The sequence below is a fragment of the Nanorana parkeri genome, unplaced genomic scaffold, assembly GCF_000935625.1.
Source record: "Nanorana parkeri isolate BGI_ZX_2015 unplaced genomic scaffold, ASM93562v1 scaffold127, whole genome shotgun sequence".
Classification (NCBI taxonomy): domain Eukaryota; kingdom Metazoa; phylum Chordata; class Amphibia; order Anura; family Dicroglossidae; genus Nanorana; species Nanorana parkeri.
Genome location: NW_017306395.1, coordinates 215,451 through 242,165, shown reverse-complemented (window position 1 = coordinate 242,165; position 26,715 = coordinate 215,451). Strand labels below are relative to the sequence as shown.

The following is a 26,715-nucleotide window of genomic DNA, read 5'->3' as shown; positions in this document are numbered from 1 at the left end:
TCGGAGCCCTCCTCTCAGGAACCTGTGCCCTTGGAGTTGTCCTCACAGCAGCCTGTGCAGGACGTTGAACAGCATCCAGATCAAAGCATGCTTTCGGTTTCCCTGACAGAACCAGAAGATATCACTATAGCATCTGACAATGAAAGCCTGAATATAGAATTCATGTCTGTTGAGGAGTATCAAATGGAGCAAATGGTTGAATCCCTGAGTGAATATGTGGAAAGCAGCACTGCAAACCTGGAGCCTGTGACACAGAAACAAAAAAGAAAGTATACTCCGAGGGTTCGTCGCACAGTTGGCATGTCCACCAAACACTGTCCTACGTATGTGCACAAGAGCACTCAATACGATAAATTTGCTGGGAAGAAAAACAAAATTGTGCAAGTGGAGCGCCGAAAACCGCACATGTCTGTGGGGGTGCAATGCAACCTGGCAAGCCTGCCAGCTTTAAACAAATTTGAAGTGAAGGGTGGAACTGCAGGAGCAGATGATGAACAGAAATACATCAATTTTGTCTTACAGTCTAGTTTTCTTCCAGACCTACCGAGTGATACCAGATCAGTAGAGGAATTTATAACAAGTCCATGTTCACGTCCTTTAACTCGGCTCCAAGCAGCTCAACCTACTCCGCGTCTGTCATTAAAAAGCAAACGGCAAGAAGATCATTGCTTTTCTCCGAACCAGTCTGAATCTAAAATGATTTCTTTTTCAAAACTCCGCAAACGTGACGAGAGCTATAGACAGTTTGGTAAAGAGGATCAAAAGGTCCTACAAGAACTTCCAGAAGATGAGATGTTTAGAGATCCTGAGGAGCCCGATATGTCTTTTATTCCAGTTCAAGATTCAGCCGAGCCGATTTCTTATGCCCACGAAAAAAAATATTTGGTGTTTGGTTCATGTTTAGATGAGCTTCTTTGGAACTGCAGATGTAAAGGCAGCAGCACTTGCACTGGAAAAGTCCGGAAACTAAAGAAATATCTGGTGGGCTCGGCCCTTGTGGTCACGGGAGTCTGTTCAAAAGATCACAAGTTCCGTATGTGGGCAAGTCAACCTTTCATTGGACGCATGCCTGTGGGAAATCTATTGCTTTCTGGCGCAATGGTTTGCAGCGGCTCCCATTTTCAAAAAATGAAGGATTTTTTCTCTCTTCTGTGCATGCCAGATATTTCCTTGTCCACCCATAGTAAGAATCAGCAAAAGTATGTCTTCCCAACAATTGAACACCACTGGAAAAAAGATCGAGACGGTGTGTTAGAATCTCTGGGTAGTAAACCTATTGCACTGGCTGGCGATGGGCAGTGTGATCCTCCGGGATATAGTAAAAAGTCTTGCTCTTACATTTTCATGGACGTGGACTCTCAGAAGATCCTGGATTTACAAGTCGAGCAACTGCAGCCAGAAGATTCACCAGACACACTTGAGCCAAACACTTTCCGTACAGTGCTAGATCGTCTCCTAAACGGCAAACTGAAAGTGAAGGTCATTGCAACCGATAGACATGCTGGCATTCGAAAGATCCTAAGAAGTGACTACAGCAATATCCAACACAAATATGATTTATGGCACTTAGCAAAATCAGTTGAGAGGAAACTGCAGGAGGCCAGTAAAGAAGCCAACTGTGCCCAATTGTCCGCCTGGGTTGTCCCAGCCAAGAACCACCTTTTGTGGTCTGCAAGTACAAGTCATCAGGAACCGCAACTTTTAAAAGAAAAGTGGGTTTCAATTGCTTGCCACGCGGCCAACATCCATCAGTGGTCTTCCGCTTCGCAATACCACTCGTGTCACCATTCCACCATTTGGCCAGAAGAGGCAACTACCAATGACTGGCTACAAACTGGTTCGGCAGCTCATTATAAGTTAAAGGAGATAGTACAAGACAGCAGACTTCTCGGGGACCTGGAACAGTTGCCACATTTTTGTCACACTGGCGGACTCGAGGTCTTTTATAGCCTAGCTTCCAAATACCGCTCAAAAAAGCACAACCTTTCTATTGACGATATGGTGGCACAATCCCAACTTGCCATCTTGGATCACAACCATAACATCAGTCGAATGCAAGCGGTGGCTAAAAGACTGTACACTTACAGTGACATTGAGGGGGTTTTGCATTATCGACAATCTTATGGCAACGGCAAAAAACAATGGACAGTATCAAAGATCTACGAATCGACAAATCGGTTATTCCTGTTTGATATTTTGGCAGACACTGCGGCCTTTGCATCTGGGGATGTATACTTTCCCTGGCAATCTAAAAGGAAGGACACACTGTAAAAAAAAAAAATATATATATCGCTTCTCTACCAGTACCTGAGAAAGTGAACTTCCTTTCTAGATTTCGGCAAACTGTTACAACCTAGATTTCTTTTCTTGAACAGACTATGAAATACCAAACACAAAAGTTATTCTGTCCCTTTGATTTTTGTGTAGAGAGGGCACGATCATCTGTAATTGTGCAGCACCATTGTATGGAGCATGTAAAGAGTAAAAAGTATGTGTAGTGTGTTCTTTGTCATCGTCCAAGCTGTGTGTTGACCTTTTTTGTTTTTCTATTTTTATTTTTTTTAACTTTGTATAAAGTGGAACTTTTTTAACATTTTTACTAAAAGGAAAGGTTTATTATTATTTTTTGGTGTCTGTCCTATTTGAGACATTTCCCTTTAAGATAAACTCCAGCCAGGAGGAAAAGGTCATTGTTAGAAAGATGTTACACAAGCTTAAATCAATGGGCATAGATGAAGCGGTGTGTACATGGATAGAGAACTGGCTACAGGAACGTGTCCAGAGAGTATTGATAAATGACTCTTTTTCACTTTGTTCTAAAGTTGAGAGTGGTGTGCCCCAGGGTTCTGTGCTAGGACCCATACTATCTAACCTGTTTATTAACGATATTGGGGAGGGCGTCAATAGCCATGTTTCTGTGTTTGCAGATTATACTACAATTGGGAGCGTAATGGAGTCGGACTTAGACAATATAGCATTGCAGGGGGACTTGGATAAATTAGGGGAGTGGGCAACTATATGGCAGATGAGGTTTAATGTTGATAAAATGTAAAGTAATGCATTTGGGGGTTAAAACAAAGCAAGCGGATTACACATTAATTGGAACTCCACTAGGGAACTCAGAAGTGGAAAAAGATTTGGGGGTCATAATTGACCGCATATTGAATAATGGCGGCATCAAATAAAGCGAGCAGAGTACTGTCTTGTATTTAAAAGTAGGGATGTCCCGATACCACTTTTGTAAGACCAAGTACTTGCCGATACCAATTACCGATACTTTTTCTTAAAGGGCATGTGACATTTTTTCTAAAACAATACAGACTAATGATTTTAGGGCAGTTTCTCACCAGGGCTTAATAAATATGTCACCAAAGCAGAATACAGATGTCCCCAAAGCAGAATACATGTGTGCAGAGCACAATACATCCCAGCAGAGCAAAAAACAACCAAGCAGAGCACAATAGATCCCATCACAGCAGCACAGTACATCCCAGCAGAGCACAAAAGATCCCACAGCAGCACAATAGGTCACAACACAGCAGCACAATAGATCCCACAGCAGCACAATACATACCACCAGAGCAGAAGGCTGCAATCTCAACTGGGTGGCATGTGGATCTCTGCAGGGCTCTCAATTGATCAGACTGGCGCCACTGTCCGTGGCTGTGCTGTGTGTGGGGCTGTACATGGCTGTGCCAGCAAGGAGGACCAGGAGGAAATGGACAGGCACTGCCAGGGACAGCTACTGCCAGGTCCCATGCAGGCTGCCGAGGTCCCAACAAAAATTTAAAGGGCTGGCATTGGCCTTAAGAATGGGGGCATTTTGACAAGTCCAAGTACTCATGAAAATGCCTGGTATCGGGACAACCCTATTAAAATGGGAATGTATTGTAGAGAGAAAGCAATAATTTTGCCACTTTACAGATCGCTGGCTCGGCCTCATCTTGAGTATGCGGTTCAGTTTTGGTCACCAATCCACAGAAAAGATGTCCTTGAGATGGAGAAGGTCCAAAGAAGAGCAACTAAGCTAATTAAGGGGCTGGAGGACTTGATCATGCTGGAAGTGAGGAGATTAAGAGGGGACATGATTTTGTTGTACAAAATGTTCAGTGGTGATAGCAACATTGGCGCTAAACGTTTTACTGTAAACTCCATAACAAAGACTAGAGGCCACCACCTAAAACTGGTGGAGAAAAGATTTATCCACAAAGGGCGTAGGGGCTTCTTTTTAGTTAGAGTGGTTACATTTTGGAACTCGCTGCCACAAGCAGTGGTATCTGCAACGAATATTGATTAGTTCAAAAATCAATTATATACCATCCTAAGAGACCATAACATACAGGGATACAGGTACTCTTAAATAGTAGACCACACAGGGACTCATATATACACACATGCATGTCTTTTTTCATCCTCAAATACTATGTAACTATATATTCTTTACCTTGTTCCAAAATGCTGTACATTTGTTTTGTTAATGAGCCTTTCACTCTTTTCCAAAAGCAAGAATTTCCCAATGCGAGCCTGCAAAACAAATTACGCTATGCACCAATACCGGATTTTTGGTATTGAGTATGAGTACCGATATTTATCTTTCGGTACTCAAAGATAGCGAATACCGGTACCGGTAGCATGGAGCCGACTTTCCAGCCAATCAGGAAGCCGACTCCATGCTGTTTGACCGGCTGAATACTGATTAACTGGGAAGCAGGCTTCCCGTCCAATCAACATTGGTGGGATAAACAGCATGGAGTCGGCTGCCCGGCCAATCAGGAAGCCAAGCAGTGGGTCATTACCCAGAAACAAAAATCTAATGTATTGCACCTTCCCTGTCCTTAGTAGCTGCATCAGTTTTTTTTTTCATGCTTTTTTCCATTTATATAACCTAGTAATTCTGTGACTAAAAGAGAACTATGAGGCGAGTGCTTTTCACTCACCTCATAGTTCTAGCCGACCTGTGACAATGAGACTGTCACAGGTCGGCTCAGTAGATCGGGAGGTGAGTGAACACATCCCGGTGTTCGCTCACTTCTCGATCCTGTCACGGCTCTCTGCCGTGACGGGAGGGATTCTCCGATCCGCCAGCGCTGACTGGCGGAACGGACGGGGGAGGGGGCGGGTACAGCTGGCTGTGCCTCTAGATAGACAGAGCCAGCTGTCACTCACACAGCTGGGCGGATCTCGACATCGATGTCGGGATCCGCTGCGGCGTCTCAGTATACCGCGAGCTGTAGCTCGCGGTATACTGAGCTTAGGGTGACGGGAGGACGCTAGTTTGTGTCCTCCCGTTACCCTAAGGAGAACTATGGGGAAAAGCCCTGACCCCATAGTTCTTCTTTAAGTTACATCCTGTCCTAAGGTGGCTACACCTTTTTCTCCACTCTATCTTTAGGCCTGGTTCACACCTGTACGTTTTGTAGCGTGTTCAACGCTCTACAAAACGCTCAAACATGAAAATCCCTTTGTTTTCTATGGGTATGGTTCACACCTTGCCGTATTTCAGCCCGTCTGAACGTGCTTCAAAACGGCCTACGCCTGAAAAGGTACATGAGCTTCTTTGCTGCGTTTTTTTTGCGCGTTTCCATTGGGATACAGCCAATTCTCTCTCGGAAACGCGCGGTTAAAAAAACGCGCATCACGAAACGCGCATATTTGATACGCCTAGGTGTGAACAGAGCCTTAGAGGTAGCCATGGCTGCAATGCCAGTTGGAATCCAAACATCTGCCTCTATTCAGCTCCATTACACCGGGGCTAATGAAATTAGTAGTTTACACAAGAAAGATCAGGGTTTCTGTTCAGCTCAAAGGAAGTGACAAGGTTGCGACAAGATCAACAGTTATTTTCTTAAATAACCTTAAATAGCCTTTTTTTTCCATCACATGCTCAGTCTGAATTGCCCCGGTTCCTGAAAGTTCTGCTTCAAGGAAGTAGAGGACTGAGACAAAGGAAGAGAGGGGGATGTATGCAGCATGCAGGATCAGGATGTGGGCGGATGTGTTTGCTTTCCTGCTTTTATTACTATACGATTGGTATTTGCCTTATTCTCTGTGCTTCTCTATGTATACCACTTATATTGAACTGCTCTTCCAAGTGTGAACAAGGTGCTAGTGGAAATGTAGTTCAGATAAGCTAACTTTCATGGCATACTGGAAATGCTTCCTGATGAGCTCTGCTGGGGTTCTCATACAAACCTAATGGACCAGAGCAGCATAAAAGGCCATATTGAGTTTATTTTAGGTATGGTTAGCTCACGTGCATTCCATAGCAAACCACACTAGGGCCAGAAACCCTAGTGGTCCCTGGTTTTCTTTGCTGCAAACTGGTGCCAGGTGACAGCCCTCCGGATCGCCCCACCAAGGGGATGCTCGGACAGAAGGGCTACATTGTGAAGACTGCTCACCATGACGAGAGAGTAGTCAGGCAGAGGTTTTGCAGGTGGCAAACAGGAGAATAATCAGGTCCAAGCAGAGGTCAAAGCAGGCAAGAGAGTAGGCAGGGGTTGAGGCAGACAAGAGAGTAGTCAGGTACAGGCAGGAAAGATTGTAGTCAGGGCAATCTGGGTCAGTAACAAACAGATTAGAGCATTTTAAAGGCTTGATCTTAAACAGGGCCGGCCTTAGGCCTTTAGGCGCCCTGTGCGAGAAAGCTTTACAGCGCCCCTCAGTGGCCACACCCTTTAGTGGCCACGCCCCCGTAACCACACCCATTTCCCCCAATATATGCACCATTTAAAGACTCCTATTTTGTTAAGCCGCAAAGAAACATATTAAAAAGTGTGATAAAAATAAAACTTTTATTCAAAGGTATTAAACTTGTAGGCACAATAGAAGTATTCTTATCAAATAAAACAACAGAAGGTAAACAATAAATGTCAAAATACAATAGAGTCTATAAAAATAAAGTGTCAGGTCGTCATGCTGACCCCTTTTTTCAAGTAAGTGCATCTAGAAAAGTAAAAATAAAAAACAGAACACAGACCCCGGGCTACATGTAAATGAAGCCAGGGGTCTGTATTGTATTCAGACACATAATAATAATAATTTGTTTGAGAATGTGCGGCGGCCATGTTGGCCACCAGCGTGTTCTCTGAATGCGTGCCACCATCTTGGAGGCAGGGAGCATGACGTTACATGACGTGAGCGCTGTCATATCGGATGGCCAGCGGTGAGGGGGAGAGAAGCCGCCCACAGGACGAGCTGTGACGGCCGCACGGCGCCCTGTGCAGCCGCACGGCTCGCACACCCCTAAGGCCGGCCCTGATCTTAAATACCCTTTTGGTCAGAGGACCCAGCGTTGTTTCAGGGAACTCTGTAAGGAATGTCAGGGAGTAGGAGTTCTGGAAGTCCTGGCATGGATTCTGAGAGTACCTATGGACGTCCTGGCAGGGATTCTGAGAGTACCATTGGAAGTCCTGGCAGGGATTCTGGGAGTACCATTGGAAGTCCTGGCAGGGATTCTGAGAGTACCATTGGAAGTCCTGGCAGGGATTCTGAGAGTACCATTGGAAGTCCTGGCAGGGATTCTGAGAGTACCATTGGAAGTCCTGGCAGGGATTCTGCGAGTACCACTGTAAGTCCTGGCAGGGAATCTGAGAGTACCTATGGACGTCCTGGCAGGGATTCTAAGAGTACCTTTGGAAATCCTAGCAGGGATTCTGGGAGTACCAATGGAATTCCTGGCAGGGATTCTGAGAGTTCCATTGGAGGTTCTGGCAGGGATTCTGAGAGTTCCATTGGAGGTCCTGGCAGAGATTCTGAGAGTTCCATTGGAGGTCCTGGCAGAGATCCTGAGACTACAGATGAAAGTCCTGGCATGGATTCTGAGAGTTCCATTGGAGGTCCTGGCAGAGATTCTGAGAGTACAGTTGGAAGTGCTGGCAGGGATTCTGAGAGTAGACATTCTGGAAGTCTGAGTGCACCATAACAGCATGTGTGCTAACAACTAAAATGCCATAAGCATACTATTTGCTTGTTCATGACTAATGCACTGGTGAAAGGCCCTATGGGCCATAAAGTAGCTAAAAAATCCCACTTCCATATTTTGATTTAGCTGCTGATGGCCATGGCCTCCTGGAAAAAAACATGTAGTTGATAACTGTACTTGGTAATGACTTGGCTGTCTGTAGACATAAGCCTAGTGCGTTGAGTAGCACATCTACTCAACGCACAACGTATCTTGCTAGTCGGCCCTGGTAAAGGGCCAACTAGCAAGATACTGGAGCTTGGCCCAGCGGGAGGTTCCTCCATCCACACAGTTTAGCGTAGATGGAGGAATCTGTTGCACTTTTTCCAGCTGACCATAGAAAGTCTGCAGATAATCTATAGGTGTATTGCCAGCGTTAGATTTCCTCTTCTGTCTTGTTATGGGGACAACTCTAAAATGTTTGCTTTCCCCTCAGTTTGCAGTTCAATGACAATGGTCACCAGTACAGACAGAGTGACCAATGGGAACAGAGCAAAAAAACTTGACATAGGGTGTAATCCTTCCCCACTCTATACACTTGAACTAGTGAAAGGTTCACTTTAATATATCAAAAATCAATGCACTAACTGCACTTTTTGTACATGTTGTTTTCCGGTTCTTCTATCAGAACAATGAAAAGGTTTTGCAAGCAGCAGATATCCATGACATAAACACCAGAGTTTTCCATGAATAAGGTGACTTCCTTCTTGTTTGCTGACATTCCGGAAATTAGAGGCGTTTCCTGGCTTTGAACAAATTCCAGGATGACCTGGTCAAAACACTGGTCACTGAAAAGAGACTAATGCCTAAAGCCTTCCCTGCAGTATAGCCACAAGATGGAATTTCCAATGCTCCTCGGTGCCATCTAGTGGCTGTAATGCTGTGCGAATGGCAATCACCCAGGTCTATGCTGGGCAAAAGCCTTTACAACCCCAAAGTGTCACAAGGAAAAACTGATTTGTAACCATGGCAGAGAGTCAATTTAGTGTGGTAATACTATGTTAGAAACTAGCAAAATCTTAGTCCCTGTTCACACCATCGCATAGTGGGAAGGTGCAATTGCTCAGCCGCATTTGGGGTGCCAATAACATGTAATGGCTTAGCAAGCACACTGCACGTTTTTTTACGCGTTCCGTGAACGCACATCAAAGCATGCACACGACATGCAGTTTGGTGCGCGTTCACAGAACGCTTAGGTGCGAACAATGACTAAAAGGGTTATTCACCGAAGAGTTTGGAGAAGACCGGAGAACTGAACAATCTAGGACAACATAGCTGAACTGGAAAGTGAGCTGAATTGGAGAATTTTTCTGAATCAGCTACTTTGTCCTGGATTGTTCACTTCTCCTGCCTTCTCCAAACCCTTCACCCTTTTGTGAATAACCCTGTAATTGTCCATTTTTCCATAAAACATGCACCAAGCAGAGGCTCTTATATCTGGTGCTTGATTTGGGAGTTTCAACTTATACCATGTTTTTTTTTCTCAACGGAACACTTCCAGCCAAAATTTGGCAAAATGTTGCAAGGTATTAAATTAGTCCCATGAAATGGCTAAGCAAACTTGCAGAGGGCCAGTATATAAGCATGCAATGGGGGGAATTTATCAAAACTGGAGCAGGCAAAATCTGGAGCAGATTTGCACGGCAACCAATCAGCTTCTCTGTCTCATTTTCAAATCTTCCTGAGCAAAATTAAGAGAGATGCTGATTGGTTGCCATGGACAACTGCTCCAGGTCCTGTCTGCTCCAGTTTTGAAAAATTCCCTTCAGTATGTTTCCCATTCTAGGTTTGCCTTCTAAAGCTAGGAAGACTTGTTTGCTCTTGTGCCAATGACCGCTTAGTATACAGGAGAAGGTCTGTTCACGATGCCAAACTGGAATGGGTGCTTTCCAGAGCCAGATCATCCACCAGGCAACCTAGATAGGAGCCTAGCGCTGGGTAGATGTCCAAGGGTCCATCAACAACATTCATGCTCCTGCAGTAAACCAGTAGCCTCTTCACCTCCCTCTAGATCTAATGAGCATTTAACCCATGCAGAGCTGTGCTAGGAAATTGACTTTTCATGGAGTAGTCAAATTTGTTATCATGTTTAAGGACACATTGGCAGTGAATAAAGAATCATATAGGAAGGAAAACACTGCAAGTAAGCATTTAAATGGTAATTCCACTTTTTTAGTTGAATTTGGAAAAATGGAATTACCCCCTCCAATCTGACCACCTTCCCCAGTGCCCCCCCCCCCACCCCCCCTTATACTTACCTTTGGCCAAATGCTCCAAAACCATGCTCCATACTGCTGGGGTATGGATAGTTTGGATGGATCGCTTACAAGTGACAGCACTCATTGCTCAGCGCGGCAATCTGACTGTGCTGACCAAAGAGAAGCGCTTTTAGCAAGGTGCTCTTCTCAAATGTTGAGTGCTCACCATTTGCGATCGAATTTCAATCAGTACGGGGTATGGATAATACACCCCTTCTGGTTGGGAGGAAGGAGCATTCGCCCGAAGGTAGGTATAACGGGGGGAGAGGGGGCCAGATTGGAGGGGATAATTCCATTTTCCCAAATTCAACTGGGAAAGTGGAATGACCCTTTAATGTATTTTTTGTGTGCCTTTACCTACATTTTTTTTATTTTGGTGACAGGGTCTCTTTAACAGCCAAAGGGATGGGAGTGTGATCAATAATGCTACCTTAGCTAGATACCATTCTGCCCTACGCCACCACTGGTCCTTCCCTTCTATGATGATGAAGGGCTTGAGTACATGCACAGATAAATTACAAAACCCCTTTAATTATTTCCCTCCTGGAGCAGCATAATACAGTGAATAGGTCTGAGAGGAATATTTGATAGACACAGGTATCACATTATTGCAGCCTATAGGGCATTTCACACAAATGATTCACATACATGTTTATAAAAGTGCATAATAAAGAAGTATTCCTTCAAACCATCCAGGAAATTGTCTTAGAGTCCTTCATTGTATCCCCTTCATTGTGGTGTTGGCACAGAAGCAGTCAGGATTTGGGCAATGGCACTAGCACCAGCTCGCAGGAAATGTTATTCGTCCCACATAAAGCTTTGGTGAAATAAGAAACATCGGGTTCTTTCCTGACACAAATGAATGTTTAATGGTCATTGTCGTCAGACGATTGGCTACCAGTTGTAATGTGGAGTCTCTGTTGGTCGGGGTGGAGGGGGGCGGGCAGGCTGTGGTCTGACGGCAGGCATTGGTGGTCTGAAGTATAAAAAAAAAAACATGTTAGGAGTGACAAACTGAAAAGGCAAATATGTAACAGCAACTTTTCAGCTTCAAGCTCTCTTCCGCTGCTTTAAAGCTGAAATCCGGACGAACAAATATTGTCTACATCCGGGACGTGTAGTCAGGGGAGGCAGAGCCTCACCTAGTATTATGGAGGAAAAAGCTGTCAGCTTTAAGTCTGAACCTGACAGCTTTTTCTCTATTCAGATCGGCTTGTTACAGGTTACACAACAGGGAAAGCCTCCCGCCGTGTAACCTGTCATGGACGGAGCACTGCCTGCTAATTACAGGCATCCGGCTTTTGACAGGTAGTTAGGCTTCCCCACTGCGCTGTCACAGCCTCTACTCTGTGTTAGAGGCGTGAGCTCTGTGGATGGCTTGGACCAATGGCAAAGTGCCATCGGTCCAAGCTGTCCAATCATAAAAAAAGAAAAAAAAACTTGAATACACATGGCCATCGATCTTGATGCCTCAGCAGTGACGAACAAGTGAAGGACAGGGAGGAGCCTCCCTGTCTCCTCCCTTCATCCACCCCACACAGCTTGGTTGACAAGCTGGGGCGGGGTTCTGTGGGATGGGGCGGAGCTATGCCTCACCCAGCACAGAAGGCAAGGCACGTCACTGGTCTACATACAAGAGCCATGTGTATTCTTACTTGAAACGTGGTGACCTTTCAGATCTGTGCTGGGATCCAGCACGAAACAACTCCCGCCTATGTGCAGGAGATACTGGTTTTAATTCAGACCAGTCACTGCTGCTTTCTCTCCTTGTGCAGGGTGACTGGTCTTGTTCCCGCCCCCTCCTGTAGTTTTCTTCAGGCAGCCTATAGTGGGTGGGGCTTGCTGGGTCCCCTCCCACAGCTCTTCTCTCTGCACAGGCTATGTACAGCACAGTGATAATGTCACGGCTAACTTTACAAGGTAATGTGGTGCACACAAAGATTTCTCGCATTTGTGAATAGAGAAGAATATATTTAGAGGACTCCTGGATTTTTTAAAAATGAACCCTTAAAGTCAGGGTACCCTTCACACTGCAAGGGTTAACTGCTCGTTTTTATCTAGTGGACGGACTATAGAAGAAATACTCACCTGATCCTTGATCCAGCAGCAGTGACCGCTCACCTCTCGCCCCTTCGCTCCGGCTATGGTATATCCCTCAGCATCTTCACACCTAATAGACCTATATTACATGTGATGATGTCACAGGTCCTTAGACCACCAAAGCCTTGGAAAAAGGCGGCAGGGATTGGTCTAGCAGCCAGAAAGGACTGAGGATTAGGTATTTCTTTTTTGTTTTCGCCCCTAGAGAAAAATGAGCAGTTAACCCTTGCAGTGCGGGGGTAGCCCCACTTCAAGGGTTAACTTTTTAAAAAATCCCAGAGTTCTTCTTTGAATTGAAGTTTCTGTGCCTAGAGCTCAGCTTTATAACAAGAGAAGGGGGGGGGGGGAATAAATCAAACTGATTGCTTCACTTCCCTTCTTTGCAATATCACAGTTACTACTAGGAAGGAAAGCATCCGGCAGGGATGGTATGTTCCCTACTATAATATGCATAGGACATAGGAAGTTTCATGTGATAGGCTGGCATTGATAGAGCACAGAACGTGGGATTTGTAGGTCTCACTTCTGTAAACAAGGCTCTGTTCATGGCATTGTAGGCGTTCATTTTCACCATAGTACTTTCCTCTCGCAGCATATAATCATTACATACCTTCGTGGCACATTGTGTGATATGGTAAAGACATCAGAGAAGGTTTTGTCCTGTGAAATGAAGAAAGGATTTCAGATTAGCAGTAATGCAGTATTAGGACACCCCATTCTGGGCTTTCTGGGGTCTACTTCCTAGTTGGCTATCACATAACAATTTCTCAGCCACTATTTATACACAGGCCTCATGCACACCGGGCTTTTATGTGCGTCCTGGTCTTCCTGCAGCAGGATGCGGCCGCTGTCACCGTCATTTACTTCAATGTGTGCAGCAGCAGCATCCTGACGCAGAAATCCCAGAACATCTGCGATGGTACATGGTCACAATTACATGCAGTTTGGGGTCGATGATTGTCCCTGTATGCATCTCTCCTGCATCCAGCAACAATCATCTATCCCAAACCGCATTTAATCGTACCATGTATGGTTACATACCGACTACCGCTTACACATGCACCTTGTCATTTACTTCAACCTGTATAGTGGCCACATCTGAACGGGGACACCTGGGAATCCTATCAGGGGAATCCATAGGTTGTTGCCGCAGGAATACCAGATCGTCCTGTGTGAACTGGACCTTAGACTTCGTTCACACTGGCGGCAGAGGTTTTACAGTGGATCACTTTTCAGTTGCGGGTTGTAGGCATTCAAAAAGTGATACTGCCACTGGCTGAATGCCTACTTTTTTTCTTTATATGAAAGGGTATTTTGCATTGCTATACTGCAGTGAAGCTGCGTGGCAATTGCTCAGCGCGGTTGCGGCACAGTCCCATTGACATTAATGGGCATGTCTGGGAGGCAGCACCACATGCCAAACGTGACGTGCCAAGTTAAGGTTAAATTCGCCATGAAGCATCACAGCTTGGCAAAGTGTATGGTCCTGAGCAGTCACCATGTTATTTTGTAGGCAGACAGTCAGGGGAGGTTCAACCGCATATTTTACTACCCTTTTCCCGCTGTGCATCAGCCTAACTGGTACTCCTGAACATAGATATGCAAGTACAATGCGAACCTCTAAAAATATCTGCTGTGCCCATTTTGGCTCTTTAATGGAGCACTGAGGTCACATGAGTGATTCTTTTAAAGCAATGGAGGATGGAGAAGCAGTAACACTGGGTGCAGAAGCTTCTTACAGGGGTTACAAGACTCTCAGCTGCTCAGGAACATACATGGATTTGCAGACCTTCTGCAGGCTCTTGATGAAAGGATGCTGCAGCCTATTGGTTATTGGTTGGTCTGCACATGAATGGTGCTTCTGTTACTTTTCTCAGTAACAAGACAAAATGGCTGGATACAGTGAAAATGTTACTGTCAGATATACGTGCCCAGGGCAGCGTGTTCTGTAAATACAGCCCTGTGCACAGGATTACCTTTGTCAAATTTCGGCCAGGTCATTAAGAACCATCTGAAATTTGCTCTTTGTATGGCCAGGTTAAAGGAGCTGTCTATATCTGCTATACATATTGAAAACTGTATATTTTACCTGGTTCCTTGGTGCATTACTGGCAGCATTTTGATTTGCGTAATAGTTTTGTGTGGTTTGTATGGGTCTTTGTGCAGTTTCATGTCTGGTAAAAAAAAGGTAATTGGAAGAAGTTTAGGCTTCACTGCAATGTGGTATCCTGGACCTCATATGTCATTGCTGTCCTAAGGTATAAATGGTCTTGTTTCCCTTAGCAAACCGATTTGCCTTTCATTGTCAAACCTGACCTGCAAAAATGAAAGCTGGAACATGATTGGTCACAGAGGGCAAGAAGGCTATTTTGCACTTTTTTTTTTAATGAAGCCTAATAACTTTTTAAAGGAGAGGGTAATACAGAATAGAGACATCCAGATCTACAGTATGTCAGTTGACTTTCCAGAAATCCTTTATTAAGGTTCTTGCACTGCGTAGGAGAACTGTCATTTCAAGATATCTATAGGGTTGCCACTTCTAGCATATTTCTCTGAAAGGAGACTTCTTATTTATATTAAAATGAGTGCAAAGAACAAGGGAAAAATCTGCAGATCCCCTAATACTGCTTTAATAAAGAGTATCCCCTACACAAGATCACCCTCTAACATGTAACACTTTATATCTTGGATAAGTTAACCCTTCTCTAAAATAATACCTTAACCTTTAAACACCCCCTTCCCAACACCTCACCCTTTACCTATGTCTAAACTTGTAAGCCTGTAACAACAACTACCTACAATGGGGGGCACTGAGAACAACTAATCTACCCTGATTGGTCCTTTAATGTGATGGGTGGCCTCAGTGAGCAATAGAACAGATTTAGGAGACAGAGGGGGAAGGTAAATGCTCTCCCATTACAAGATGTTGAGCCTTGCATATAACTTCAGCTGTTAATTTTCCATCCAACCTGGTCCCATCCTGTCCCAAATTTTTAAGTAGAAATATTGCAACACTAGCACCACAGGTTACAAGAAGTACCTGTTTCTTCTCTTTTTTCGGCAACACCTCCTTCTAATTGCATCGCGCTTTATCCACATGACAATGGCTAGGATGATGATGGGCAAAATCAGCAGGAAGAATACCAGCAGTCCATCACGTAATGAAGTATCTGGGAAGAAAATACAAGTTGTAAGTCACTTGTTATCTGTTCCTGGACTTTCCATACACCCTAGGAGCCAAGATAACCACTGGCACAGGTTTTTTAGCACATTATGTAATGCACATTTAGTATTAGTAAATGTACTTATATGACCCAAAAGAGAAGGATAGCCCCCAAAAATGGATTGGATTTACTTTTCTTTAAGGTACTGCTCATACTATAGCTTTTCTAGCCATTTGGGCTAATTGTCTTATGTGTCTTGGGAAGCCTCTAAGCAGTTGTGGATGAAGTCACCAAAGAGCCCTTGTTCAAGAACAACTTGTGGACTCCTCATTCCACTACTGCCCAAGTAGAAACACTGACTCACTGAATATTGATAGATAAAAACTGTAGATAAAGAGTAGTCTTTATGATATCGCAAACTATCATGGTTCATAATGTACAACTGGGGTTAGCCAACACACACCCCCTTCACTTCCAGTGCAGATGGTATTATGAGGACATAGCGGAAGTATTCTGCAGGTTCTTGCTGTCTAACACCACTTACATATTATAAACGAGGAGCAAGGTGGGACCTCATGAAGAATACCTCCTGGTACTCACCTGGGCATCTGCAAAACCCACACCTAATATAAATGGGACTCTAAGTTCCACAGGGCTCTTCAGTAGCTGTACAGTCCACTCTGCTCAAATGGTATGTTCAACCCTTTCCCCAACTCTGTTATCCATTGCCCTTGGATACAATCAATGACGCAGCAGAAAAGCCTAGGTTTATGCACAGCCATTTCCAAGAATCAGTAAATAATATTTTGAATCAGGGTTAGGGTTGCATTTAGAGATGCTCTCTATTGTACACATCATCCAACATGTTACAATTCTCTGAGCAACCGATATAAAACTTAAGAAAGTTACGTTTTCACCATGAAAACACCACATCCATGCAATGTCTGACTACTCATTGTTCTCACTGAGACAATAGCCTGGCTATGGTCAACCTCACTTACCAATATGAGTAGACCCACTATCAATACTTCCACAATAGCCTGATCTGTCACAGTAAGGAGGGGCCCAGCCATCACTTCTGTAACAATTCCTATTTACCATGCAAAAACCACATCCATGCAATGTCTGACCACTCACTGAAACAATAGCCAGGCTATGTTCAAGGCCACTTACCAATATGAGTAGGTCCACTATCAATACTTCCACCGTAGCCTGACCTGTCACAGTTTGGAGGGGCCCAGCCATCATTGCAGTGACAATTTCCATTGTTGTTGCACACCTGATGTGAAATAAAGAGATTGTTGGTTGTAATTAGAATCAACTCAACTTTTAAGAGAGGTCTGATATTGCAAAGACAGACAGAGATCTAATCAGGTTTACCCATGGCAATAATTGACTAGCTTGTTTCATTCTATCCAGTGGATGAGCTTTTGATACAGCTGTGTCTGTGAGATAACTCTACCAACAATTCTTAGAAACCTCCCTTCATAAGCTTCTATGTAACTTCCAAGGGAAGAGGGAGGAATACTATAGAGTGCCACTTAACTGACAGCTCTGAGCTGTTAACATCACATCCAAGATGGTGGCACCCACCAGCAGTCTCAGGGCTTTTGGATGTCTACAAAAGGGAAGCTATGACAGTTAAATAATATGCCTAAATATGTTAAATGAACATATAACCTTAATGGAAGATCTTTGAAATGAATGGTCAAGCGACAGGGTCCCCGGGCCTCCAATTTATGTATGTGATAATTAAATCCCATGTGTGTTCACTCATTGTACAACAATGTGGGAGAAGCTGGCGTGTAGAATCGACATGATTTTGCTGGCAATTACAGTAAAAATCAGCTACAATACCAGGACAGAACAATGCTGCACCATACTCACCCCGCGGTCGTTACATTTCCCTTTGATGTCACAGTTGAATCCCAGCGCAGTGTCATTCACACATTCATAGTTGACACAGGCCTTTTCAGGAAGACATGAAAGTTCATTACGTTGCAATCTCAAAAACAACAACTTAAACATTGCATTCTTGCTTTAGACTGGAATTTGCACCTGTGCTGTTTATAATGTGTGTTGTGTCATATGTTCTTGAGAACTGATGCATGTTTTGCTGCTTTTGTCCAGCTTGCTACTTTTGCCTTTAGAAATATGGAAACAATGCTTGATGGGCACATTGTATGCTACATTATATGTGCTACATGTGCATTTTACTACATTACCATTAATCTCTATGGGCCCTCCAAATGTATTGTAACATGTTGAAATTCACGCAAACTGCATTTTCTGTAATACGCTGGACTTGTCTTATACTGATGTTGCTGATTTGTATGAGAATTCTACATTAATTGCATTTACTACAGTGTAGAAGCTATGAACAAAAAGAAGGTGGTCGAAAACTAAGCACTGATAATGAAGTGAGACATAAAGGGATGCAAAAGTGGTGAAGTGACCTTGGAGGGATGTGAAGTAAATGGGAAAAGGAGATCAGGTGACTGAGGAGGGATGCCTGCCTTGTGATTGGGAGGTGAGGTGACATGGGAAGGATGACCTGTGAGTGAGTGGTGAGGTGACATGGAAAGTTGACCTGTAAGAGGGGGATAAGTTGACATGGAAGGGATGACCTGTGAGTAGGTGGTGAGGTTACATGGAACGTTGACCTGTGAGTGGGTGGTGAGGTGACATGGAAGGGATGACCTGTGAGTGGGCGGTGAGGTGACATGGAAAGTTGACCTGTAAGAGGGGGATAAGTTGACATGGAAGGGATGACCTGTGAGTAGGTGGTGAGGTTACATGGAACGTTGACCTGTGAGTGGGTGGTGAGGTGACATGGAAATATGACCTGTGAGTGGAGGATAAGTTGACATGGGGGGATGACCTGTGAGTGGGTGGTGAGGCGATATGGAAAGTTGACCTGTAAGAGGGGGATAAGTTGACATGGAAGGGATGACCTGTGAGTGGGTGGTGAGGTTACATGGAACGTTGACCTGTGAGTGCATGGTGAGGTGACATGGAAGGGATGACCTGTGAGTGGGCGGTGAGGTGACATGGAAAGTTGACCTGTAAGAGGGGGATAAGTTGACATGGGGGATGACCTGTGAGTGGGTGGTGAGGTGACATGTAAGGATGACCTGTGAGTGGGTGGTGAGGTGACATGGAAATATGACCTGTGAGTGGGGGATAAGGTGACATGGAAATATGACCTGTGAGTGGGGGATAAGTTGACATGGAAGGGATGACCTGTGAGTGAGAGGTAAAGTGATATGGAAGGGATGCCCTGCGAGTAGCGAGAGAGGTGACCGGGCAGAAATGTGCCGTGTGCCGGAGAAAAAGTGACCTCGGTGGGACATGTTGTAAGTAGGGATCTAAAAAAACAATATAAATTTAGCACACACATTACAAAGGTCAGTTACCTTGCCCTGGCCACAGGCTGTCCCCTGATGCACCATTCCCGGGTCAGGCACATCGGGGCCTAGGTTGAAGTCTGCTCCAACACATTTCACATTTGCAAAATTATTGATTATGATGCTGCTCGCCAAACTGTCATTATAAGTCCCTGAACACTGCAGCTTTCCACACAGACTGTTCCTGTGGGCAGAACACAATGACAAATAATACATGGATCCAGCACTTTGTAATACAAATAAAAATACATTTTTTCAGTCAGATAATGTTAAAGAAACATTCTCTGTCTATTTGGAGGGGACCCCCTGATCCATGCATTGCCACCTTCCCCACCGGGTGACAATATCTGGTGCTTCCAGGTATAGGGGAGCATGATGTGACCTTCTCCCATGGACAGCGATTATGTCTAGCAGGCTATCGCTAGGCCCGAGTACGGTCACCAGACAGAGGGGCTGCATGCATTACTGCTCCCCCAGTACCCAATTTCCCCCAATTTCAGTAATCTTCACTGCGATGTCTGATTTTCAGACACTCAAATAGGCAGGTTGTATCGGAAGCAGACAAGGCTTTGCTCTATATGGGTTCGATTGTGAGCACTTGCTATATAGATGTGGTGGAGCACGGTGAAGCTCAGTTACATTTTAGTTGTTTTAGTTGTTGGCAGACATGGCTTCATGTATGATTTAACACAGGCTTCTGTTACTTACTCTATCAAACATCGCTTGAAAGCTCCATTCACAATACCACAATTCCCATACTGCGTGCCAAGTTTATTCACTTGCTGGAAACACTCATCAACTGATTTTCTTGTACCTGTACAGAAGGGAGTGCCATTATTATGACATTGTGCTACAACAGAGGAAGTAACTTCCACATTTAAAGAGTTAGTTCATCTTTTCAGAAAATATGAAAAAGTGAACTAACTCACAACACTCTCCTCACCCACCCGGTCCCTGATACAATTATCTGTAATGATGACCATTGTCTGCTGCCCAGTCCATGAACCTGAAGACTTTACTGCACAGCCCCGGAGACTGTCTATCAATATAATATCAATATAATAATGGTAGTTGCATTGGGAAGCGGTGGTTGCTCAGTGGGGCCAAGAGACCATGCTGGTCTATCAGAATCTTTCCTTTCTTCTGGGAAGCAGAAAGCTCAGAGGAGATTCTCACTGAATATATATAAAACATATATATGACCCATGATATAATGGAGGAAGTAGACATCAAAGCTAGGTTTGTTAAGGTGTCATGTCCCAGACTGTATAGCTACTCTATCTTGAGCAGAAAACTGGGTAAGATATAACTTGGTTTTACAAAGGGGGGGGGGGGGGATTTATCAAGACTGGAGCAGACATGGCAACCAATCAGCATCTCTCTTCAGTTTGCTCAGGTAAGATTTGAAAATGAAAGAGAGAAGCTGATTGGTTGCCCAGCACAGCTGCTCCAGATTTTGTCTGCTCCAGTTTTGGTAAATTCCCCCCAGTGACTTTAAATTCTCTATAGTTTACAATCACCATCCTGTTTTGGGGTTAATTCAGTCTACAGTGGTTACAGTTTCTGACCTCTCATGTGAAAACATCACATGACCACTTTCAGACAAAGATAAATGAACTTTGTGACAATAATGAGGTCCGATGAACCCCAAACTGAGTAAGGCGAATGTGGAGTCGTACCGAACACCGTGACACCCTTATTTTTCCAGAATTCACAAGTCAGCAACAAAATTATCAGATTGAACTCCCCAACCCTAGAACACAACCAGCTCCAGCAGATCAAGTTAAATAAACCATACTTCTAGCAGAATCATAAATGCTGCTTAGCCCATAATGATCTACAAAACATCTTAATGTTTCACGTTGTAATTGGCTCCTGTCTAAATTGGACCTGTATGCATGTGAGATGGGGAGCTTAGATATTAAGCTCCTCAAGGGCAGGGACTGATGTGAATGTGCAGTATGAAAAGGGCTGCGTACATTTACAGTGCTATATAAATACCTGTAATAAATAAATAAATAAATAAATAAATAAAATACATGGCTAATTAGCTGTCATAAACAGTAGAACTGAAGCCAACATTTTTTTTATTTTATTTTAGTTTCATATACAGTAAGGGAGGGTAATACCCCATGACTGCTTTTTTGGCATCTGTGTCCCTTTGAGGAGATATCCCTTCACTTCTTGTCCAATAGCCCCAACAGGAAATCCTTCCAAAGGAAGGGAAATCCCTAGTGGTCAGTAGAATCACCAGAACTAGTGTCCCCATTGGAAGATTTCCCATCTATTTGGGATTTTCTTTCACTTTCAGTGGTAACAGTCACCAGGACAAGTAGAGGGGGCGAATCTCAAAAAAAGTTTTGTCTTCAGCTGCACTTTAAGCTAGAGACTTTTAATTAAGTGCCATCATATAACTACTGTCATAAACATTCTAGCAGAGACATTAACAGGCTTTAATGGTAAAGTATACTTTGGCACAGCAATACAAGTCTCACTTTCAGTCTGATGGTTTTTTTAACTGCTGGAAAAAACAATCTATTCATATTCCATAAATCCTGAAATTATAAAATTACATTCACAACCAACTTACCTGGTCCAAACAAAGCCTGGCACTGTGCATCAAAGGTCTGGCAAACGCCACCATGGCAGTAATATTGGCCATTATTACAGGGATAGCCATTCATGACATAAACATCCACAGGACACAAGGAATAGTAGCCATTGCAATACTCCGGAAAGTCACATGAGTTAGCCTGGGGGCGGCAAGGTGTGCCAGCCACCCTGAACTGAAATTGTAAGAAAGGGAATACAATGAAACCACAAAGTAACTATTCATAGACACAAACACACCTCGCCAGCATTGCAACACTAACCCAGGATATTTTGCAATCTAGAATTGAAGTAATAAAAGTTATGCAATCATTTTGTCGTAGAGGCTTTTTTTTTTTATAAAACAGCACAAGTATTAGAGAACTAAGCAAATTACTAGGTACCAGAATAATCACACAGCTGTATAAGTTCGACACTTTAACAGTTTATATGATCGCGTGCCTATTCCGGTACCTTTAAAGTTCCACCCAGGGTACATCTGGGCAGATGCTGTTCACACAGCACTAGCGCCCCCTATATGGTGCTGATGAGTATAGGAAATTCCTACACTTGTTAGCACCATCCAGGGGAACTAGTGCCATCAGAACAGCACCTGCCTGGATATACAGTGGATTGGAACTTTTATATATGAAGCCTCTAGTAATTTGCACAGTTTTTTTTTATACAAAAAGTTGGCATGTTGGTATCGGCTTTAGTAGAGAATTCCCACACTTATGTAATATAAAAAAAATAAAACAGCAAATGATCAATGAACCAATCATTTATTTTTCTTTAAATTCGGGCATTTGGATGCATCTGAATTCAAATAAATCGAATTCTTTTTTTCCCTGAATGTCCTGCTATCCAATTCTAATGACCAGCACGGACTAAGAGGATCAGTACGGAATAAGATTACCAGTACAGACTAAGAGGACCAGTACGAATTCAGAGAACCAGTACGGAATAAGATGACCAGTATGGACTTAGAGGACCTGTACGGAATAAAATTACCAGTACGGACTAAGGATGAGCAATACGGACTAAGATGATCAGTACGTACTAAGAGGACCAATATGGAATATGATGACCAGTTTGTACTAAGATGACCAGTACGTACTAAGAAGACCAATATGGACTAAGATTATCAGTACAGAATAAGAGGACTAGTACGGACTAAGGCCTGGTTCACACCTGTACGTTCTGTAGCGCGTTCAACGCTCTACGAACGCTCTACAAAACGCTCAAACATGAAAATCCCATTGTTTTCTATGGGTATGGTTCACACCTTGCCGTATTTCAGCCCGTCTGAACGCGCTACAAAATGGCCTATGCCTGAAAAGGTACAGGAGCTCCTTTGCCGCGTTTTTGTCATGCGTTTCCATTGGGATACAGCCAAGTAGCCCTCGGAAACGCACGATTGTCGCACGTTTTTTACCTCGAATCGCAGTAAAAACGCGTGTCATGAAACACACGACAAACGCGCATATTCGATACGCCTAGGTGTGAGAAGAGCTGGACCAGTACAGAACTAAAAGGAGCAAAAAAAAACCTCCCCCCAAAAAGTTATTTTTAAAATAAAGAACCCCATCCGAATTGTTCCAAACCAAAAACGAAAAATTTGGATTGATCGGAACCAAAAATTTAGATAGATCTAAAAAGAAAACAACAATTTTGATTCTCCCCTGGCGGCTATTGTATTTTGATAGCCAGCACCCATAGCTGTCTGAATACAGTGACTGTGGCTGCAGGAAGGCAGTCAGTGTTCAGTTCACAACTATCCATCAGGTTCCTTTGATTATGTCATTGTACAGTAGTCTGTCAAGCTACGGCGTGCTTATAGGGCCACCCATGGCCAAATTTCCGCTGAATCTTCTGAAATTTGAGCAGCGTATGGCCAGCTTTAGTGCTGTGCAGAATTAGACTCAGATTTATATCTCCTCTTTGCGCGGTACAGAATTAGAGTCCAGGTTTACCTTGCAATTGTCACAGCACAATCCCTGGGCACACTGCGATCCACTAGTTAGCCTGCAGGTGGCAGCATTGCAGCACGGGTTCTTGCAATCCTAAAACAAAATATTAAGCAGATATTCCAACTGTTACAATTTTCTCTACAAAGCTAAAACCACAAATCCAGACATTTTTTTTTAGTTATCAATAAAGCTGTCAGCCGGTCACATTTGGGATTCTGCAACAATTTGAATATTCAGTCTTAAAGAGACCCTGTTGTACCCATCACATGGCCGCACTTGACAGGTTGCTGACCCTTGTTCTATATAGTGTTGCCTTTTTGCCCCTCCCATGGCAGCTACATAACTATTTATGGAAAACAAAAAACACAACACAGAAGCTTTTAAAAGACTTGATTTGGCTATGTTTTTACCTGTATTTATTTTTAGATCAGTGCCAGGTTTTCTTTTAAAGAAGAACTATGGTGCCCACTCACCTCTCTCCACTCTGCTCCATGTCCAAGGCAAGTCAATGGACCTGTACATGATGACAATAGTGGTACTTAGATCAATGGAGCCCAGGGCAGAAGAGATTGTGGGCACCAGTCTAGCAGCCAGGTGGAATTGAGTGAGTATATCTTTTTCAACCCTAGACCAAAAAGAGCACTTAACCCTTGCAGCGCAGGGGTAGCCCCACTGCAAGGATTAATATTTAAAATTCCCCAAATTCTTTTTTTTCGTTTTAAAATTGTGCAGTCATACTTATGTAAAGCTTATTGCAGTTGCCCATTTAGGTAAAGACAGGGCTGCAACGACCACGTGCCTCACCAGACATGCAGCTTGCGCCTTACCTGTGGTGATCCACAGTCGCATTCTTCTCCTTTTTCCACTAGGTTGTTCCCGCAGACTGGGATGCTCAGGACCTGGTCAGGGTCGGGAGGATTACGAAGGCAGTCTCCTCCACCTCTCTGGATTAGTGACCCAAAGTCATTAGCACTGCAGGTACTGAATGTTTTTGCACCACTGGAAAAGAAAATCAGTACATGTCAGAGTAGAGGGTGGCAGATAACGCAGACAGTCCATACTGCCTAGGACCACATTCTGTCTACCTAAGCCATATTTTGGGGTCTGGAATGAGAACTGTTTGTAATGCCTCATAGACACCAAGGTGGGAGTAGTAGCAGGGAACAGGAAGGAGGGGAATGGCTTGCCTTGCTGTATCTGTATGTTTGTAGACGTACACAACTTAGTAGCACACACAAGGGTGCAAGGTGAAGGAGCCACCCTGAAACAGGATATCAGAGCCAATGCTCAGGGGACCAGCTGATTCTGCAGGAAACTAAAACTTCTGAACATCAAGGAACAACATCCATTGCACGTGATTTAATCAGTATTTGAAAGAGCTTAAAGTAAACCTGTGCCCAGACTATGCACATTAAAGTATTTACATATTCTGAGCAAACAGTAAAAGCACTTTAAAACAAGCATTCCCTTTCCTCTGTAGCTATAGGCATTGTGGAAACATTCAACTTCAAATTTCACAACCAAGGCTCTAAAATCACAGCTCATTCCCCTGTTATTTTCTATGGTAGCAGAATCTATGACAGCCCTTGGAAGACCGACAAACCAGTGGCACTATCAAAAGCCTTCCATAGACAGGGCGTCGAACATGCTGTTGGAAGAGGTTGCCTGAAACCAAGCAATCTACCAGCCATGACTTTTGATCGACTACCTGAACGTGACACTAAACTCAGGAGTTAAAACTTAAAAGTGCATTTAAGTACCTTAAAGGAGAACTATGAGGTGAATGCTTTTCACTCACCTCATAGTTCTAGCCGACCTGTGACAATGAGACTGTCACAGGTCGGCTCAGTAGATCGGGAGGTGAGCGAACACATAACGGCGTTCGCTCACCTCTCGATCCTGTCACGGCTCTCTGCCCTGACAGGGGAGAGGCTGGATTCCCCACTCCCCTCTCCGATCCGCCAGCGCTGACTGGTGGAACGGACGGGGGAGGGGGCCGGTACAGCTGGCTCTGCCTCTAGATAGGCAGAGCCAGCTGTCAGTCACGCAGCTGGGCGGATCCAGACATAATTGTCGGGATCCGCTTCAGCTGCGGCGTCTCAGTATACCGCGAGCAGCAGCTCGCGGTATACTGAGCCTAGGGTGACTGGAGGACGCTAGTTTGTGTCCTCCCGTTACCCTAAGAAGAACTATGGGGAAAAGCCTTAACCCCATAGTTCTCCTTTAACTCGTACCAAAAATGTATCTTATTTGTGTATCACTCGGCTGTAGATCCTTAAATCATCTCTGAATTGGCGCCGACACTGTCCTTCCTTCTGGAGGGGGGCTACTTTTGTTCCCCATGGTCCCTGTGTGTGTTGTAAAGTAGTTGCCGTTCCAAGTTCACTCCCGTGATGGGCTACAATCTCAATTCAAATTAGTAAACTAAACATGAGATTGTAGTCCATTACGTGGGTGAACTTGGGGCGGTGACTACTTTACAACACACACAGGGACCATGGGGAACAAAAGTAGCCCCCCTCCAGAAGGAAGGGCAGTGTCAGCAACAATTCAGAGATGATTTGAGGATCTACATCCGAGTGATACACAAATAATATACATTTCTTTTAATGTGGGTATGCCATGACTTCATAAATGTAGTCATGGCATAACCACTTTCTGCAGATAATTCAAACATTTCTGGATAGAAAAGCCATACAGGCACGTGGGTACAGTTGTAACTGTACTCTGGCTGCTTATACATTACCATCAAACTTACATGTCTGCACTGTGCATGATGTAGCTCCCTTTACACTCGGTATCATCATGGTTCATTCCAAGGATGTGACCAAGTTCATGAGCCACCACCGATGCATGTGACTGAGGAGAGCCGCTGAACTGTGCAAATAAAGTCTTGTTGAGTGACTCATAAAACACATCTGGGCTTACCAAACATAAAGCAAAATGAACTCAAAGTGGTGCTGTTGTCCACAGCAACCATTCACACTTTAAAGATAAAACATGGTCGACTGATATGGTTACCTCTGCTGTTGCTCCAGTGTTTCAATCATTTTAATTTGTGTTTTTCATATTAGTATAATAAAAAAAGTCAACATGTAATGGCAGGGGAGGAAAATTTGCAATCCAAGTACTTTACAAAAGTATGTATAACACCAGAAAGTCGTAGAACACCACTGTGCTAAGTTTGTGGATAGATTGATTTTTAGTGAAATGGTATGGGGAATAACTACCTTCTTGGTAGAGGGAAAAGTTGTTGGTATTGGG

The 26,715-nt window shown here is 44.0% G+C and overlaps 1 protein-coding gene across 1 annotated transcript in view; it reads right to left on the bottom strand.

Moving 5' to 3' along the window:
* Window positions 1–13,095: 13,095 nt before the first annotated feature.
* LOC108784770 (disintegrin and metalloproteinase domain-containing protein 9-like) overlaps window positions 13,096–26,715 on the bottom strand; it is a 43,085-nt gene continuing 29,465 nt past the window's right edge. Inside the window, exons 11-21 of the mRNA XM_018553665.1 lie at window positions 26,210–26,328; window positions 24,279–24,450; window positions 23,455–23,544; window positions 21,483–21,678; window positions 19,601–19,706; window positions 18,902–19,076; window positions 17,373–17,453; window positions 16,659–16,764; window positions 15,362–15,491; window positions 14,411–14,495; window positions 13,096–13,209 (exon numbers count right to left, since the gene is read on the bottom strand). Coding sequence (XP_018409167.1) covers window positions 13,096–13,209; window positions 14,411–14,495; window positions 15,362–15,491; window positions 16,659–16,764; window positions 17,373–17,453; window positions 18,902–19,076; window positions 19,601–19,706; window positions 21,483–21,678; window positions 23,455–23,544; window positions 24,279–24,450; window positions 26,210–26,328 — 1,374 coding nt within the window. The remainder of the gene's footprint in view (window positions 13,210–14,410; window positions 14,496–15,361; window positions 15,492–16,658; window positions 16,765–17,372; window positions 17,454–18,901; window positions 19,077–19,600; window positions 19,707–21,482; window positions 21,679–23,454; window positions 23,545–24,278; window positions 24,451–26,209; window positions 26,329–26,715) is intronic.